Source organism: Lissotriton vulgaris, chromosome 5, assembly GCF_964263255.1.
Source record: "Lissotriton vulgaris chromosome 5, aLisVul1.2, whole genome shotgun sequence".
In the NCBI taxonomy this organism is placed as follows: domain Eukaryota; kingdom Metazoa; phylum Chordata; class Amphibia; order Caudata; family Salamandridae; genus Lissotriton; species Lissotriton vulgaris.
Window position 1 is genome coordinate 1,901,367,023 of NC_141693.1, and position 18,528 is coordinate 1,901,385,550.

Below are 18,528 nucleotides of genomic sequence, written 5' to 3' on the forward strand. Positions count from 1 at the left end.
AGGAGGATAAGTGTTCTTGTTGGCAAGCTCGAACATGATACTCTGATTATCAAGGAATCCATGGAAACAGATCTAACCCTTTCGTTTGTCTCCCTTTCAGACCCAAAGTAAACACAAGAAAACTACAATAATGCATTTTCAAACAATTATTGAAATGATCGTATTCTTGCATAAAAAGCATGAACTACAATTATTAGAAAGATGAGACATTTTACTGTAATCAGCATTACTAGAATGGTAAACAGGATGAACAATTCAGCCATGTTAATTGTTGCCAATGTTTGCCTACTCACTCCTTTCGATATCTAATACTATGCTAAAGAGAGCAAAGCAGGAGCACCCTCTGCCAGATCAGTTGGGATAGCCTAACCCCCATACCTTGTTCTTAGATGTCAAAAAGCAGGTCTCAGTACACAGGTTATCTTAGCAGGATGGAGGTCGAAGTCAGCAGGGCTGCATCTCAGTCACAGTCTGCAGTGGTTCCCTGATAAATCCCAGCATGCAAATGCTCCTCTCAAAAAGCTCTAGTACGAAAGCTGTTTATATAATAAAACTCTGCTCCTATCAACTTTGGCTGAGGCGCAGAACAGCTCTTTTGTTTTTGTCTAGCTTAAGGAAAGAGCCTTCAAGCAATCATAGAAGGAAAGAAAACAATGACATCTTGATCTACATGTACAGACCTGTAACAAACTGTACAGATTACAGGGCATCAGTGCCTATTGCAAATAAACATTCATGTGTTAGCAGAATAAGAGTGGCAAAGAGCACTATGAGAAAGAGATGTCAACTTAAGGAGTTAGATCTTCAACGGAGAATACATGTGAGCCACGCCCCAACGAGAGACTAAAGCAGATGGAGCAGACTGTTCTGTAGCGGATACAGTGAATGTCTGTGAACCCATGAACTGAGCGGCAACTGCTTGTAGTGAGTAGAGACCAAGTGAACCTCACCTATGCCTGACCTTGCCTGTGATTAGAATCAAAGATCTATTGACATTATACCAACTCCTAGAATGGGAAGAGGGCGCCAGAGCAGGTGCATCACTCGCTCGACATCATAGTTGTAATTTCAATCTTTCTTTTTACAAAGATAAGCACTGGACAAAGCAATTAGTATGTCTGTCGGTCAGTTGTTGAGTTCTGAGCGCTTGCCCCTGTACTGACTCCCTGAGAAGTGTTTGACTGCTCACCCTCACCTCCCAGAGAGTCAAGTATGGAAAGTGTGTACATTGCCCAATTTGCAGAGCCAATGTAGAATGGACCCCAGGACATCAGTTGCAAACAAATTCAACCTCCATGGTTGGAGTCCAGTAGTCCATTTCTGTCCTGTGGCCTCCTCAATGGGATCTGACAATTACATAATCCAGCTTGGATCTCAAAAAATGGTAGAGCAAATTCTGGAGTCATAAACCTTGCACCCTGATGGATATGCATTTTTGTTTGAGGTGGCTGGTGGAAAAAAGAAGGAGATACAGTGTGGCACTGGAGAAGTGAGGTAGCTAGTTCCTTCATGCTGTAACAATTGAGTACAGCCTCATGAATTCAACCAAGAGCCAGGGAATGATTTCATAATGCGTATAATATTATTGCATTTTCCGTATCCTCTACAATGTTTGATGTTGCACTTTGGTAAGACACAAATTGTGATCATGCAATGCTCCAATCTTCACATCACTAGTGATCTAGGAAGCTCTGACTAATGGCCCGAAAAACAAGAGTCTCAATACGCTTCTTATCTTTTCCCAATTAATAACTTGGATGAGACAGCACATGTGGTGCTAGTCTGTCCACCTAAAAACCACAGCTGGTTATGTCCTTTGTGAAGGAATCGGCTGAACCTCTATCTACATGTGCTTGAGTGAGACCCGGTTGTCCACTATATCACGTTTCCACTTTTGTATTAATTCTACATTTGTAATCTGCACATGGGTATTACTGTTTGTATTAATTTTCTTTCCTTAATATTGAATATAAGACTCTTCCTAGTGTGACTTTAAAGGTGTACTCTATTCAGTGTGTGCACTGATGACAATTGGGTTTCTTTCATCTACGTAAAACGTTGCTGACCAATGGAATAAAAACTGTTATTTATAAAGTGCTCTATCAAAGGTTCTTGTGTCACTATGTTTAAGAAGAATGTCTATTCGAAGGAGGGATTTATAATGAAAAGAGAATAAACTTTAAGTTTCTTACTAAAAGATTGATAAAGCAAAATATATTTTAAGTCCAAGAAAAGAGATGGGAGACAGGGAGAAGAATGAGAAAGACAGAGATTAAGATATAGGAAGAGAGAATGGTTGCATAAAGGTGTGTGAGGGGTAAAAAGAGTGTGCGCGAATTGGGCAAGACAGAGATGGAAAGAGAGGGGAGAGAAGGAGACAGGGTACCAAGGGAAGGAGAAAGATGGGATGAAGAGGACATGATCAAGCAACAGATGTAAGAGTGGGAAAGAGAGAAGGATTACTCAAAAAGAAGAGAGAAAGTTTTAGATATTTAGTGCTGGAGAGAGCTGAGTGATAGAAAGACAGGTTCATGTGGCTCTGCAAAATGGGATAGCCAGGCGCAGTGAGTCCTGGCCTGTAATGGGTGGGAAGCTCACTACACCTTGCTGGCGGGTGGGGTACAGGTATTTTTATGCCACTGGTTGTAGGTGGTGAGCAGTGGCACCTATTTTTGGGTACCAGAATCCATTTCCCATCAGATTTTCACTTAGAGCAAGAGAGAGAAAGTCAGGAAAGGGACAAAGAAAGGGGAGGAGAGAGCGAAAACCCCAGAAAAAACAGTGCAAAGGTATGAAAAAGAACCTCCAGAGTGAGACTGAATGGCAGGAAGTGTAGGTTGCAGAAAGGGATAGGCATGAGATGGGATTAAGACTAGACAGCCCGGCATCAGCAACTCCTTTATTTATGTTTTTTTTACAAATTAAGCACTAGACGTATTATGGGTCTGTGGTCTAGTTTTTACCTTCCTGATGTCGAGGGCCTCTCCACCCACCATGGCGATATCAGAGACTTCCCCTTACCATCGGATAAAGCTTGACGGTGATGGGCAGTGGAAATTGCAAAATGATCACCACACCATGAGATACGGCCCCCATAGAGTGAGGACCATTAGATTGTATGGTCTGGTTTGACCGCACAGTTGTCACCAGATAATAATGTATGCATCACTAGAGAGGGGCCTTGGCTCCACTCACATGAAGAGAGTCGAGGCTACTTGTTGGGGAAGCAACACTTACAACGCAACTTTTACAACGCACTACCTTTACAACGAAACTTTTACAACGCAACATCCATTACAACGCATTCCATTACAACGCAACCATTACAACGACTGTCACTACAACGCATACCACTACAACGCATGTCATTACAACGCAGTCATTACAACGCATACCATTACAACGCATACCTACACTCTGCTACTACCCTACTGTTGCACCCCCTGGAGTTAAAATAGTAATTTTTACCCCTACACTATCCAATACTTACCCTACTGTTGCACCCCGGAGATAGAATAGTAATTTTTACCCCTACACTATCCAACACTTACCCTACTGTTGCACCCCCTGGAGTTAGAATAGTAATTTTTACCCCTACACTATCCAATACTTACCATACATGCAATGTAATGGTATGCATTGTAAATGTAGTATGCGTTGTAGTGGAATGCGTTGTAAAGTTAGTTTAAAAGAATTTGTTGTAACGACATACATCCTACTTGTTGTGATTGGGTAGAAATTTTGTGCTTCAATTAAAAGTGCTTGCACTCCACACAGATGTGATCACTTTATTGCTAGAGCTGCCTAAACTTGAACTTTCAAGGGCACCAACATGACACTGTAATACTATTAAAGCGTCTGCGACAACTAGATAGATTATGGAGTTTTTCTCTAGCAGCAGCACACATGGCACAACATAGATGTTTAGGTCTAACTTGAGTGCAACTATCACCTGATCTTTTAACCTACACCATTATTACTCTGCAGGTCTTTTCTTCCATACAAAGTCCCATGCTATGTACCTGTAATGGTTCGCATTACGATACAACATTCCTTTAAAGGCAGACCTATTGGCAATGCCAATGCTTGTATTTTCAACAATAAAATCCCGTTTTGGGGTTTTTGTTTTTGAAAACACAAAAACATGTAAAAGATTTAACACATGGTACCATCAATGTAGAGGTACAGTCCGTCAAACGTTTAATATATTGACAGGAACTGCCATCTCTAAATTAGGAGAACGTTTACTTCGAAGTAGAAATCAAACCCATAATCTTCACCCATGGAAGATCATGGCAGTAATGATGAAGATTTTCTGACTTGTTATAGTGGAACGCTGCCATGTATGTGAGTGTGGGGAATGGCCAACGCTTAGGAGAGTTGAAGACTTGAGTTTGTCTTGATACCCCTCCTTTCCTCCAACTGCAGTAAATCATGTAGTAGTACAAATATGTTAAATGGAATGTGTCTTGAGCAGTCATGAGCAGTGCATTTGGGGCAAGAAATGGTTGTGCCACTAATCAAAACTGGTGAATTCGAATGTTTTGTGGAGTCACAAATATAATTATATCATACATTCAACAACAGCAACTTTTTAGCTATGATTAAATCTCAGTTTTCTCACCTATCAAATTAAATAGAGTAGTGAGTAGGTTTCAGCTTACGTTTCGTGAAGATCTGCATGAGGGAAAAGGGTTTCCAAAAGTTGCCTTTTTCATTTTAATGTCCATAGGGAAATTTGCTCTACGTTACAGCAAAAACCACTTAAAGAATTATCCCAAACTAGACTTGAAACAACAACTGTACTCAAAGCAGTGTCTTTACTTGAATTTCAGGGAGTCTATCCAGTAGTATTTGAAATTGCAAAAATGTTAGTAGTGGATTTCAGAGGGTTAATTGACAGACAGTCTATGAACCGAGTTCACAGGTGGTCAACAAACCCATATTTTGAAAAATAAATGAATCCCATTGGATGAGGGAACATTTTCTCCTGCCATCCAATGAGGGTCTAGAGACACAGCATAGAATTTCAAAACCTATACGGCTGATTGGCTGGTTGCGACATGGAAAATTATTTTGAAGCTATCATTAAACCGGTAAAAGGGTAGAGAGAGTAAGGGTAGCATCACCTGAGCATAAGGCAATGGGGACGAGGAAGAAAGTGGAGGGATTCCCGAAGATGAGAAAAAAACCTACTTGGGTGGTTGTTGGCTCAGCCGTAAAATATTCATTGACTTGGCGGACTCTACAACTCTAAAGATAATGATTATAGCAATTATAATAAAATGAAAACACCATGCTCATACACTTTGGGGAGCAGAGGCTGTGTGAAGGGTGTTCCCAACTCTTTGGCTTTGCTTAGGGATGTTGGCCATTTCCAGCGTGAGTGGACACAGAACACATCTGAAGGATAGGCTTGTAGCTTGCACCCCCTGCCAAACGGCTAGCACAGCAGATGGCCTTCAAACTCTGCGGTGGTTGGGTGCACGCCTGGCCTGTTGGCCAAGGCCAGTCCTCAACCTAAAATCTGTGGGTAACTGCAGCTACACGGGGCTGTACACTGTAGGCCATTAGCAGATTAACATGTTGGTAACCATGGCGAGAATGGTACAGTGCCTAACTGATAATGAGATATAATAAAAAAAAAATATATATATATATATATACATATATATATCAATATATAAAGAATGGAATGGGAGCCTGGTAGTCTAGTCATATGTGTGGTATTGGAGAGTGCTAGGGTATTTCTGGGGTTGGTAGTGTTATGCTGAGGATAGAAGTACCATTATGGAGGTAGTATTGAGATTCTAGTTGGTGCTGTGAAGTGAAGGAATAGGTGATGGAAGAGTTGTTTCCTCTTATGTATTCTTTTTTCCTCCCTCCCTCCCTCTCTCCTTCCTTCCTTATTCTTTTACTTTTCAAGTAGTTATATGTTTATTTACATTTGTACATATGGCTTGTTACAAAACTGTTACTAGTTGCCTTCAATGGATGATATTGTTACAACCTCGTCTCTGAAATCTTAAATACATGAAATCCAAAGAATATGGTGTGGAGTGCGGAGGTTTGGTGTTATTTGTGGTAATGAGGGGTGGTAAGATTTTTCTGGGGTTGGTAGTGCTAGGCTCTGAGTAGTACGGTTATGGAGGGGAACATCCTTTACAACGCGGATGTTACCCCGCAGTGCAGTTACGACGCGTCTTTTACAACGCAAGTCGTAAGCACGACTTGCGCTGGAGGGCGCTCTAGGCTAAGGAATAGTAGATTTACTATTCCAACACCTTCCCGGCTGGTGTTGGAATAGTAAATTTAACTATTCCTAAGTCCAGCACCCCTACAGCGCAAGTCGTGGTAACGACTTGCGTTGTAAAAAACGCGCTGTAAAGCACTGCGATGTAATACATCGCGTGGTAACAACGTACATCCGTTATGGAGGTAGTAGCAAGGTAGTAACTTGGTGACATGAAGTAGAAAAAAAGGTGGAGCTAGAGTGCACTGTTATGAGGTAAAGTAATATTAATCATGGTAAAATGCAATTGAAGGTGATAGTGCAAAAAGTATAATATAACCGGAGGTGATAGTACAGGTGTATGCAGTTAATGTGGAGTATTCGTGCAGTGTTTGAAGCAATAGTTTAGTGATGTAGCTCATAATGCTTTGCTAAGAGTAGTTGTTCAATACATGATAGTCACAGTGTGGCGTGCATGGTTATCTGGTGTTGAGAGGTGGGTGCATGATTTGAGGGAGTAGTGTGATGAGGGATGTATATGTGTTGGTGTTGTGATGTGTTAGTGCAGTCATGGAAGTGAGATTATAGTGCTGTGATTAGATTTAGTGGTGATGGGGTGTGGTGGTACAGGAGTGAGTGGTGTCAGCAGGATGGTGTGCAGTGCTACCAATTGATATTGTGGTGGTAGTGCACTTGTCTGTAAGTATGGTGGTAATATGGTGGTGCTGTGGGGAAGAAAATATGGGGGTGATGGTTGGTAGTTCAGTATTAGTAGTGTTGTTGTAGGGTTAAATATCCACTTCTGTAACCTGATTGGTCAACAGAAGTTGCTGCTCTACTGTTGTTCCTCCTATCTATGATTCTTCCTGCATCATAGTAATTAAGACAATTTCTATTCTTTCTAGACGCCTTCTTTCCAAAGACCTCACCATGGATGGTAGCTTTTGCTTTCTTATTAACTATACTTATTTTTGCTACATTTGGTGTATGCTGGTACATCAGGAAGCAACACAGAGAAAAAGGTAAGATTATTTGGGAAGTTATTGTGCAATTGAGTGAGTCTATGTGTTGTCACTGAAAAATATATGAATTTGCATATGTGCATATTATGCATAAACGTCCATGCTGGGCATGCCCAGCATTCCATCCATAAAGTTAAATAGGCTTCATTTACTAGAACCTTGGTACCTTGGCCTCAGTGAAAAGGGAGTCCTCAGAGATATAGTAAAAAATCAATGAATACAACAGTCCAAGAAGAAACTATTAATGTCAACACCAAGTTCATGCGATTTCATTTTTATGGGAAAAAATAATTCTAAAATGACAATGTAGAGGGTTTTGATTTTTTTTTGTAATGACACATTGGAATTTATTTGATAGACTCATTTACTAGGCTCTTATGCTAATCCCTAATTTTTATGGAGTTAGAACATGATAAAGTAGTTAAGATACAACCATAACTATCTTTCATTATTATAGTAGGACATGTTGATCTTGTGACATTAATTTCTATTTTCACATATGAAAAAGTTTCAGATCTTAGAAAACTGTTTAAGATGTAGGAACAAATTATAGAAAAAGGAAAATGCCACCATAATATAATCCATATTTAGCAACACGGAATGTTTTCAAAATTAATTAAAAAACTGTTCTGAAGCTCGATGTTTTATATTCCAAGCTCATCCAGCCATCACGCAGCGCTGTTCGTCTACACACAATTCCAACACTACCCATTAACTGGAGATTGAACACAGGTCAGCAGCTCCCACAGTCTTCTGGAATCATATGGTCCCTTGTATGGGGTCTTGTTTCTTAACTTCTGCCCAAATAATAACCCTGTGCTCTTGCCTTAGTTTCCCATACTGACGAATTCACAAAGCTTTTTTCTGTGAATAGGTTTGCCTAACATCTGAATTTCCTTTGTAAAGTATAGCACACTATGGCATTCAGAAAGAAAAATGTTTTGACTAGGCCTATAGTTCTAACACAACTCTGAGATCAATGTATTTGTGTTAACATTTTGTTTATTTGTTATAGATGCCTGTGTCCTCTAAAGGAGAAACTGCTTTCTCATTTCTGTTCTCATTTACTCCCTGTATTCCATCCTGACTGCTGCAGGTAGTAGGTAATCCAAACATACACCCAAGTCACAGAGTATTATAGCTTCCTCCAGGAGGGGGCAAGAGATATTTTTTGGGGGGTAAAGGATACTGTCTTCCCTAACTCTTAAATACCACCCCAAAGATAAGCTATAACCATAGTGCGGGATCACGGTCCAGATAAACTCACAAACCTCAAGTACGATGCCCCAATTGTTTTTTTTTTACCCTCGCACACCCTATTGGTGTCATGTTTCATATCGAGAAAGCATGGTTGTCATGTATTTCATCTGAGCTACTTCCGTAATTGTAATTTATATTTGTATAGCGCATTATCACCAACGGTCTCTAAGCGCTTGCTTTGGGAACCTGTCCTGGTTTTTCCCTGTGAGATAACCCGTACTGGCCACCCCCAAGGTGAAAGCCAGGCATCCCGCCGCTGGGGGCCATAGTGGAGCTTAAGCAAGCTATTGCCCAGAGTTGCAGAGTGTGAACCCGTGATTCGAGCAGGCACCGAAGCGAGAATTATCGAGTCCGTGGACATTTTGGGCTCAAGACCCTGCCGCGTCGGGAGTTGAACCCTGGCCCCGGGTCTAACCTCTGCTTCATGGTCTGCCTCTTCTAACCATTGAACCACACTTCTCCACCCGTAAGAAGGGTTGAAAACAGAGGCTGAACATTTCAGAATTAATTACTCAACCTAAGCCCCAAATATCTCTCTAGAGGAGTCATGGAAGAATATAATACATAGCATAGGATGTAACACTGTCAATTCACATATGCGCTGCTAGACTAGCTGCAATCATATGTAACTCAGTGGAGGCCATTGTTATTGCCTTCATAGAATGAAAGGCTGGGCCAACAACCCCAGGACATAGCCATGTTTTAGGTTATACTATGAGTTCTGTGGCAACAAATTCACTATGGCCTTCAATGTTAATTGATTTCATATATTTACAACTGCCTTAAAGTATTAGAGTATTTCTTGTCCAGGATGAAAGGACAATTCTAACTACAACCATCATAGGAGCCAGACAGGACTTCTTAAAGTGTCAATTGTGTGAATCTACTGTAGATCTTAGATCCTTTGAACCGGTTGGATAGCTCGTCTCGCAACACTGATACTTCCTGAAGGACCTTTCTGCAGGATTAAAAAGATAGCTTCCAAGTATGCACGATGCCTATGGGCGTAGGAAATGTGGTCTGTAACATGACTGGCTCCAAAAACACAAAACAAAACTAAACTGCGATATAAGATAATCTTCAATAATTCACTTTTTATCTCATGTTATCCTTCATATGTTGTCAAGTAGACCACTGCAGCCCCACTAATGTTCTTTTTGACAAGTCATTCACTTTATAGAAAACTGGAATAAGGCATATAGAATACTATTAAAGTATTAGTTGTAGAATTATAACTTATGTCAGAAATGTGTTATTTCTTCCTAGCCATTTTAAGACATTTCCTAGAAATGTTTTAATTGAAAAACATTTTTAATGAAAAATCACGATTTTGCTATGTATTGTGTTTCAATAAAAACTAATTTGGATGATTTAAACGGTTTGCTTTTCAGTGAAACCAACCTTTATTTATATCCTTTATCTCTTATTTTGATTAAAAATCTCACCCTGATTCTTGCCTAACCCTAGTCCTAAAGATGATCCTAAGTGTTACCCAGACTCTAATCTAACATTAATACTATCCTATAATGTAAACCGAATTTGAACCTTGATGCTTACATCTCTTTAAAACCCCAATTATCTTATATCTTATTTTATTGAACCTGTAGGCAATGACTGTAAAATGTATGTTGGACAATAAACAGCAATATGACACCACTGAATTAATGGAAGAAACTGGAATTTCACCAGATTATTTTTATATATATAAAGTGGTCTTGGGCAGCTATGTTTTGCATCATATCCTTGTTGGGTGTCCTGAAAGTTGTGACTAGCACTGTGTATTTAAATCCTCACTTCTAAACTATACTGTTGTCACTTCATGGGCCACAGGAAACAGAAATGTGTTCTGCAATTGAAAAGTTCTTTCGGATAACCTTCAATTATTCATATTTTTTGCAGATGTTCTTTCTTCGCAACTTGGTGAGTCTATGCTTCAGAAGATGCTGAAGGGGGGAGGGGAGGACAGGATGAATGCGGAAAGTGTCTCTGATACTGCAGAGCGAGACGAGATAGAAAAACTGGTCCGGCAGATGGGGTCTGCGCGCCTGAGCTTGGGGTCATGAGGATTGGCCCGTTAAGGTCTGCTTGTTGAAATATGGGACTTGCAAGTTGGTACAACTGGAGCATGGTCTTGAGCATGCTATTCATGTTGAACCTTTGTGACTGGCCCGGTGCAGAGATGAGGATTTGAAACAATGTTGATGGGTGCAAACTGCAGCCCAGAGTGATGTTGGGATGGCTCCTTAATATTTGGGGGATCTAGGGAGGAGCTAGAGCACAGTGAAGACTGGATAAGGTGCAGTGCAGAGGTGTTTGGTGGGGAAGGACTCAACTCGTGGTATTTTCAGGCCTAGACATCCTAGAAAAAATAGACATATTACAAGTACGTTACAGTGACATACCTATGTGTACATGGTTTTATTAACCATTATAGAAGAAGTAAGTGAACCATTGTTTGTTTATGAGTACAATAAACTGGAAGGTAACTAACAATTCAATAATATATTCATATTAAGATATCTAGGGCCCGATGTAGGTAATCCTCATTTACCGACTCTTAAATACCGAATTCTACCGATTCCGTATTCTAGATTCGGTAAATGAGATGTAGCTAAAAATTCGGTATTTTTTACCGAATCGGTAGGATTCGGTAATTGATTCCTATGGGCCTTGAGGCCTATAGGAATCAATGTCAATTACCGAATCGGTAAATACCGATTCGGTAAAAAATACAGAATTGTCAAGGGGAACAAGGGCATGTATGTGTGTCCCATGGCACAGGTGTACATGCACCCCCCCCACTCCCATCCAGTAGCCGTTGTCATCCAATTAGGGATTTATTACTTCTGGGCAATCGGAATAGAGAACAACGAGTTAGCATGAGGGAGGAATGCCTCTATTATTCGGTGATAGTGTATAATCTGACATAGGGGCTATGTTGTGTGTCCACCCCAGAACATGAGCAAAACCATACACCCTAGACAAGATAAAGAGGATGTTGGGCTAAAGCTATATAGACCCTTCATCAGGTAGCTTCTCTAGAACAGAAAGAACAGAATTGTGGTGCGTAGTTACTATTCACCCTCGTTCACTTCGCCTTGTGCCTGGAATGCCTCTAAAAAAGTATCTGACTCCAGTGATATGGGTCTTTTGTGCAGCCCTCTATACTCTTCCCGGCGGATGGCTCCGCTCTCAGCCAAAACCCAGTGTGCCACCTCTTCCCGCCATCAGACGACAGAGAGAACCCGAAGGAGGGGACCTACAATGCCTGGTCAACCGTCGTTTAGCTAACAATATGAAATGTTACTCTAGAGCTTTTAGGTCCGGGATATAAGCCTAAGATACATTGTTCCAGTGTGCGCCATAGACTCTGACCAGTCAACTCCGGGAGTGTTGCCCCAATGCTATTCCAATAAGCAGACGGTGAAGAACAGGGCCAATACATCTGCATGAGGTCTGCGTCTGGTGCATGGCATCGGCAGCAGTTTGAGGAGGCCGGGGGGAACATTGTATTGATTTTGTGTGGAGTGAGATAGTTGCTGTGGAATATATAGAACTGAATGAATTGAAATCTAGAGTTATGGGAGACCTTGTTGGGGTATTGCAGGAGAAAAGTCCATTCTCTGTCAGTAATCTACCGGGTAAGATCTGCTTCCCATTTAGGGCCTCATTTATGAGAGCAATATCTGTTCCCCTTCCTGCCGGAGTGCAGGCAGAGAAAAAGAAGTCTGCTCCCAACTGGCAGGAGCATTTTAAATCTCCTGCAGGCTGGGAGCAGACTTGACCTCCCTGTCCACACTGCTGCTGGCAGCGAAGCTATGTTGGCTTCTGCCTGGCGGGAGATTTAAAAATGCTCCTGCTGGGCGGGAGCAAACATATGGTTCTGTGGGCAGAGAAAATACTTTGTCCCAGGGATGGGGTCCCCAGGGCAGGGTATTTGAGCCGGCCCGGGGAATTGCGTCCACAGAGCCTTTTAAGGCTCTCACGAGAATCTGTTGAACCCAACTGTTGAATCCAGATATACAAATATATTTTCACCTTTATTTCTTACAAATTACTGAACAGACTTGCACTAAATCACAAAAGCACACTTTCTGGACTAGGATCTACCTTCCTGCCAAATTTGGAGTAATTCAGTTCAACAGTTTTTGTGGTAGCGCTGTCTAAAAACAGTCTATGGAAAAAGCTTGGGGAGTTTGCGTTTCAGGGGTCCCTTTCTTTTTTTTTTGTTCTTTGCTTGACAAATCATCCCTAAGTGTCCCATGCACAAACTTGGCAAAAAAGAGCACTTTTTGGAAAGTCTTGGGGAGATTTGTAAAATGGTGCCAATGTTATTAGCAAATCACAAAGGTATTTCCTATGGAAACGCGACCACCACTAGGTAATAAAGCTCATGTCCTGCTAAATTGAATCATGTACCTCAATGGATGTATAATTAATTCATTACATTTCCATTCATGCAATTTGCATGTGCTCATATAGTTTTTTTCTGCAGGTCATAAGCCAGACCTGATGCCTAACCCCGGCTGGCAACCTGCAGCCAATCATCCGCAGATGACTAATCTCTTCTCTGAGAATGGGCTTGGGTCGCGCGTAGCAGAAGTTTGGCCCAGCCCATACACCAAACCCCCCATGGGCAGCCCTCTCCAAATCTGAGTACTGAAATAGCCTCAAATCAGGTTTTGTGGGGGTTTGGGACTGTGTTAGGTACAGTGGCACTAGCTACCTCTAATCTTTAGCCCTTTGATACCCACAAAGCACCTATTAAAAACCCAATTTTTCAAACTCTAGTAAACAAATGTACACCAAATTAAAAAAGGCACTTTCTGAGTAAAGTTCTAACTTTGGGTTAAATTTGATTGCCTGATGCGTTAGCGCAAAATTTACCATGAAAGAGACAAAGTGGCCGAACTTTTTTTTGTAAAGTTTTGTGCACATTAATCAAACAATGCCAAAGTTACTTGGAAATATATGTATTCACAGTGGATGTGGGATGTTTGCCTTACTCCAAGGGTGGGCTGGAGGACATATGAGCCAGTTTTGACACTTTTAGGGCTGTAGTAATTTTACTAGTGTAGTTTGTGAATAGCAATGATCATACTCTTTTGGGGGGGTGTTTTTGTATTAACATGTCCTTTCCTAAATCCCTCTTTAATTGTCCCAAAACCCCTTCCATTTAACAGTAGATATTCCCCATATTCCCACCACTTTTCCTGTCCCACCCACAGTTACTAGTAAAAATCTGTACCGAAATGTGCACAGGAATCTGCACAGTACAGATAAGAGAGGCAGAGGTGGGGCTCTCTGGCCATAGGTTTGTGAACTGTATTTGGTAGTGCATAACTGGTACTACTGCAGCACTACCTTACATACTATAAAACATAATGTGTGTATCCGGCCCATATTTTGTTTTTACTTCTGCCTTTTTTCTCTTAAATATAAAAAATACAGAACTCAATGACATAATATATTTTTGTTTTTCAGAGGTACTTACTGCAGAAGTTGGTGAGTTTAAAAAAAATTGATACGTTACTAAATGTACTGCTCATGAAAGCTGCTTTTGATGTAACTTGGTACATGTTAGGACAGAAAAGTCCTCTGCATGGAAGAGAAGTGGGTTCACCCCTGCCCTGAGTGCCTTGCTGTACTGTTGTCTGCAATCTGCATCCCTAATGATGATGTTTTGTCGTAGGTGAACGTGGGTCTTGGGTGTACGCCATGATTTAGTCCTGTAACACGGATTGTGGTCTTTTGGAGTGGTATGGGTGCCCAAACCGCTAATCTCATAGTGGTGGCAGGCTGCTGCCTTCATCAGTAGCTTGTGCTGCTCAGTGGTGGCAGCGTACTGTGTAGTGATCAGTAGTAGTGAACAGGACCTTTTTAACCTGTGCCACTGTAGTAAGCCCTACAGGATCACTCACATTTTTGAAAGTTCTGCTGATGTGTGCTTAACTCACCTTTGGCCAAATTCAGGTAGATGTGGGGTATTGTACAATGCAGAGGTAGTGAGTCTGTGCTGGATGTATGTGTGCCTGGGTAGGATCCAGTAGAGGGATAGAGCAGTACAGTGTAAGTGCATGTGTGGATAATGGTAAACATCCTTTACAATGACTGCGTTACAACACAGTAAATTACCCCGCATTCTTTACTCCACTAAAACTTTTACAATGCTGGGCTTTGCACCGCAACCATTACAACGCATTCCACATTACAACACCCCAGTGGAGTTGAAATAGTAAATTGTGTTGTAATGGATAATGCGTTGTAATGGAATGCTTTGTAAAGCCCTTCGTTGTAAAAGTGTTTGTGTTTTTGTGGAGTAAAAAATGCGGGGTAATGTACTGTGTTGTAAACATATGCGGGTAAAGAGACAAATTCACATGTGTTATCCACGAATTGTATGGAGATGAGGTATGCCTTAACACCTTGGCTGCTGTGGTCATTTTTCCCCTGTGCTGGAAAACTCTTGTTTCCATATATTCATGACGAGCTCAGCTCGTCATCAGCACACGACCACCGTGGCTGATGACGAGCTGAGCTCGTCATCAGCATCGAAGGGGTTAAAGGACTAAATTACAAGAGAGATACCATCCCGGACACAAAGAGTTCGGGCTGGTGGCCGCTCCTTTCATAGTAGAGCGGCCATCCTTTGGAACTCACTCCCGGCACATATTCGTGGCCTTAGTACCTATTTAGAATTCAGGAAGGCTATTAAGACGGTGCTTTTCCCTGCACCATCTGCTATGTCAGTCTTTTTGTTGGTCTTAGCGCCGGGATGCCCCTTTGCTGGGGCAGCTGTAGCGCTTTATAAGTCACAGTAACATAACATAACATATAGTGATGTGCAGTGCGTGCGCAGGTACCCCATGAAGGGTTGAAAAGTTGTGTAGCACACACATAGTTTGTGTGTGTGTTGGCATTGGGTGTGTTATTAAATAACACAACCAGGTTAAATATACAAAAGCTTCATTTCTGAACCATGTTCACATATTGGGTGTGTGTGTGCTAAATGCATGTATACATGTGAGGGTACACTACATAGAGGTATTAGTTCTGAACAGAAAGTGTGCTATGAATGTACACTGAGTGCAAATGTACCTAAAATGGTACAGTGTATGGAAGGCCCTGGGTTCCATTTTGGGAAGCCCAGGCCTACCTGTGGAAGACATGAGGAGGAAAGGAAATCATCCAGATATATTTGTGTATTGCTACATTCCTGTGAGCTGAGTTGGGACACACTGGAGGGCAGGAAGGGACTCCCTTTACTTCTCAAAAGACTGCTCTTTGATTCAGTGATATATCACAAGGAAGAGCCTGGAACACATCTCAGGAAGAGAGATGGGGCTGATAATAGAATCATAAAGAGTAGGACTTACGGTCTGGGATTAACCCTTTGATGCACTTATTACTGTGGCTGACATCCATGTGTAAACTCTGGCACCTCTCATGAATTATGTTGTGGACAACTAGCTGCGGAGTTGTGCCTGTTGTGACATACCTATTCGTAAAGGAAGATGAAAGGAGAAGTGCCCACTTCAAAAGAAGCAGAACCCCAACATAAAAATTAGAGAACCAGAACCTAAATTAAATTTGGGGCATAGTTGCAAATGCATTGTGCCACCGGAGCATCATTTTTAACAACACTACTCTGGTGCAATGCACTACTCTATATTTACATTGTGGCATTAAACCACTTTGCATGGCTTAATGCCACTTTGTAAATATCATACCCTTTCACGTATGTATCTGCATGTGCGGGTTGTTCAGTGGGTGTTGCTGTGGGTGTTTCACCGCAACCCCCATTGCTTTTTGATGCTGCCCCAGATGAACAAGGATGTCTAAATCTGAGACAACGCCTAAAACTAATGCCACTGATAATCAGGCATTAGAGTGGTGCAACAAGGCGAAATACTTTTCATGTTTGCTCTATGTGTGCTGCATCCTGCAGCACACATAAAAGAAGCAAATCACCTTTAATGCTTGCCTATGTGTGGGAAGGTGTCCCTTCCTGCACATAAACAATCATCCCTGCAACACAGCCACCTTTTCACCTGGTGGAAGGGCGTCTGTGTTAGAGCAGGGCAGCTTTTTTCAGCACCAGCGCAAGGGGAAAACACAGGGGTGCACCGTATTTTTGAAAATCCGATGCATTTTTTAAATGACAGCGCGATGCTGCTAAATTGCTTGTAGCGCTGTGCTATTTCTTTGTAAATATCCCACTTGGTGTCTGGAAAAGTACTATAAAAAGGGGATGTTAGGTTCCCAAAAATGTGTCATCTGTCAAGCAGCCAGATGGGCTGAATGAATGAATTTGGAATTTGTATGGCGCTACTTAACCCGGAGGCATCAAGGCGCAAATGATGGAAACAGCTGAATGGTCGGGGGCTCCCAAGAGAGGCAACTTACAGGTAGGACTCTGAGAAAAGCCAGGTTTTTAGATTTTTTCGAAAGAGGGCAAGAGACGGCTGGGCCTTAAGGTTGACTGGAAGCGTGTTCCACAGTTTGGGGCAAGGGAGAAAAAGGCTCTCCCTCCCCACCTAGCCGTAGTGATTTGGGGTATAGTCAAAAGATTTTTGTGAGCTGATCGTAGGGCCCTGCCCGGGGTGTAGAAGGATACAAGAGACCCAATGTCCTCAGCACCCAGACCGTGTAAGGCACGGTAGGTGAGGACAAGAACCTTAAAATTGATCCCCGCCTGCACAGGCAACCAGTGGAGGTTTTTACTGATCCCCGAGACGGAAGCACATCTGGGGGCATCCACAACAAACCTGGCTGCAGCATTTTGGACAATTTGGAGGTGATGGATTAGCTTTTTGCTTATGCCAAGATAGAGGGCATTGCAGTAGTCCAGGCGAGGGGAAATGAGGGCCACTGAGACCTTTTTCTGAGCGTCAGGTGAGAGGTAGTGAACGAGTTTCCTAAGAATCCTTAGTACCCCACAGCAGGTGGAGACGGTCCTGCCAACTTGCCTGTCAAATGCAAGAGTGGTGTCAATGGTGACCCCCAAATTCCGAGCAACAAGGGAAACCTTGAGGCATGTACCGAGGTCAGGTGGCCACCAGTCCTCCGACTAGAGATCTTGTTTGCCCCCAAAGATGAGGACCTCAGTTTTTTCCCCATTAAGTTTGAGGGAATTCGAGATCATCCAACCTGCCACGGCTTCCATGCAGTTCTTAAAATTTAAGGCCGTGAACTCCACAGAATGAGATAGGGAGACCATTATCTGAGTGTCGTCGGCGTACGACAGGACTTCCAGTCCATGAGATCTTACAAGTCTTGCAAGTGGGGCCACATATATGTTAAAAAGTGTGGGGCTCAAGGATGAACCCTGTGGGACCCCACAATGCAGAGACTTGGCAGAGGAAAGGAAGTCACCCAGTTTGACCTTTTGAGCACGCTAGTTGAGAAAGGATGTCAGGAGACCCAGGGCTGGTCCTTCCACTCCCATCTCACCGAGTCGCATGGCCAAGATGGAGGGGGACAGGGTGTCAAAAGCGGCTGTAAGGTCGAGCAGGATAAGAATAGTAGACTGACCTCTGTCGACCTTAGCACGGATGTTGTTGACTACCACTGTCAGGGCCAACTCGGTACTGTGCGCCATCCTGAAGCCATGCTGAGAAGGGTCTAGCAGGCTGGCTTTCTCCAGGAAGGCGCTGAGATGGTGATTGAGGTGGGCCTCAAGCATCTTGGCGGGGGCAGGAAGGAGGGATATGGGACGAAATTGTTTTAAATCCCAGGGTCCAAGGTGGGCTTTTTTAATAGAGGCTTGACAATGGCCAGTTTCCGGGCTGCAGGGAAGACGCCGTTCGAGATTGCCCAATTCATCACATCAAGATAGGGGGGGAGTAGGACCTCTCTGCAACTTTTCAAAACTTTGAGAGGGCAGGGTTCTAAAGGAGATCCCGATTTATGTTTGTCAAGAAGGCCATTTAGGTCTTCATAGGACAGTAGGGAGAAGTTGGACAAATGTCCTCGGGAGTCAGGGGCAAACTGGGCCGAGAAGGAAGGTCAGCT

At 42.5% G+C, this 18,528-nt stretch overlaps 1 protein-coding gene across 1 annotated transcript in view; it reads left to right on the plus strand.

Moving 5' to 3' along the window:
- LOC147717673 (butyrophilin subfamily 1 member A1-like) overlaps positions 1–18,528 on the plus strand; it is a 259,552-nt gene that overhangs the window by 225,811 nt on the left and 15,213 nt on the right. The window contains exons 5-7 of the mRNA XM_086924466.1: positions 7,138–7,254; positions 10,414–10,434; positions 13,999–14,019. Of these exons, the coding sequence (XP_086780592.1) occupies positions 7,138–7,254; positions 10,414–10,434; positions 13,999–14,019 (159 nt within the window). The remainder of the gene's footprint in view (positions 1–7,137; positions 7,255–10,413; positions 10,435–13,998; positions 14,020–18,528) is intronic.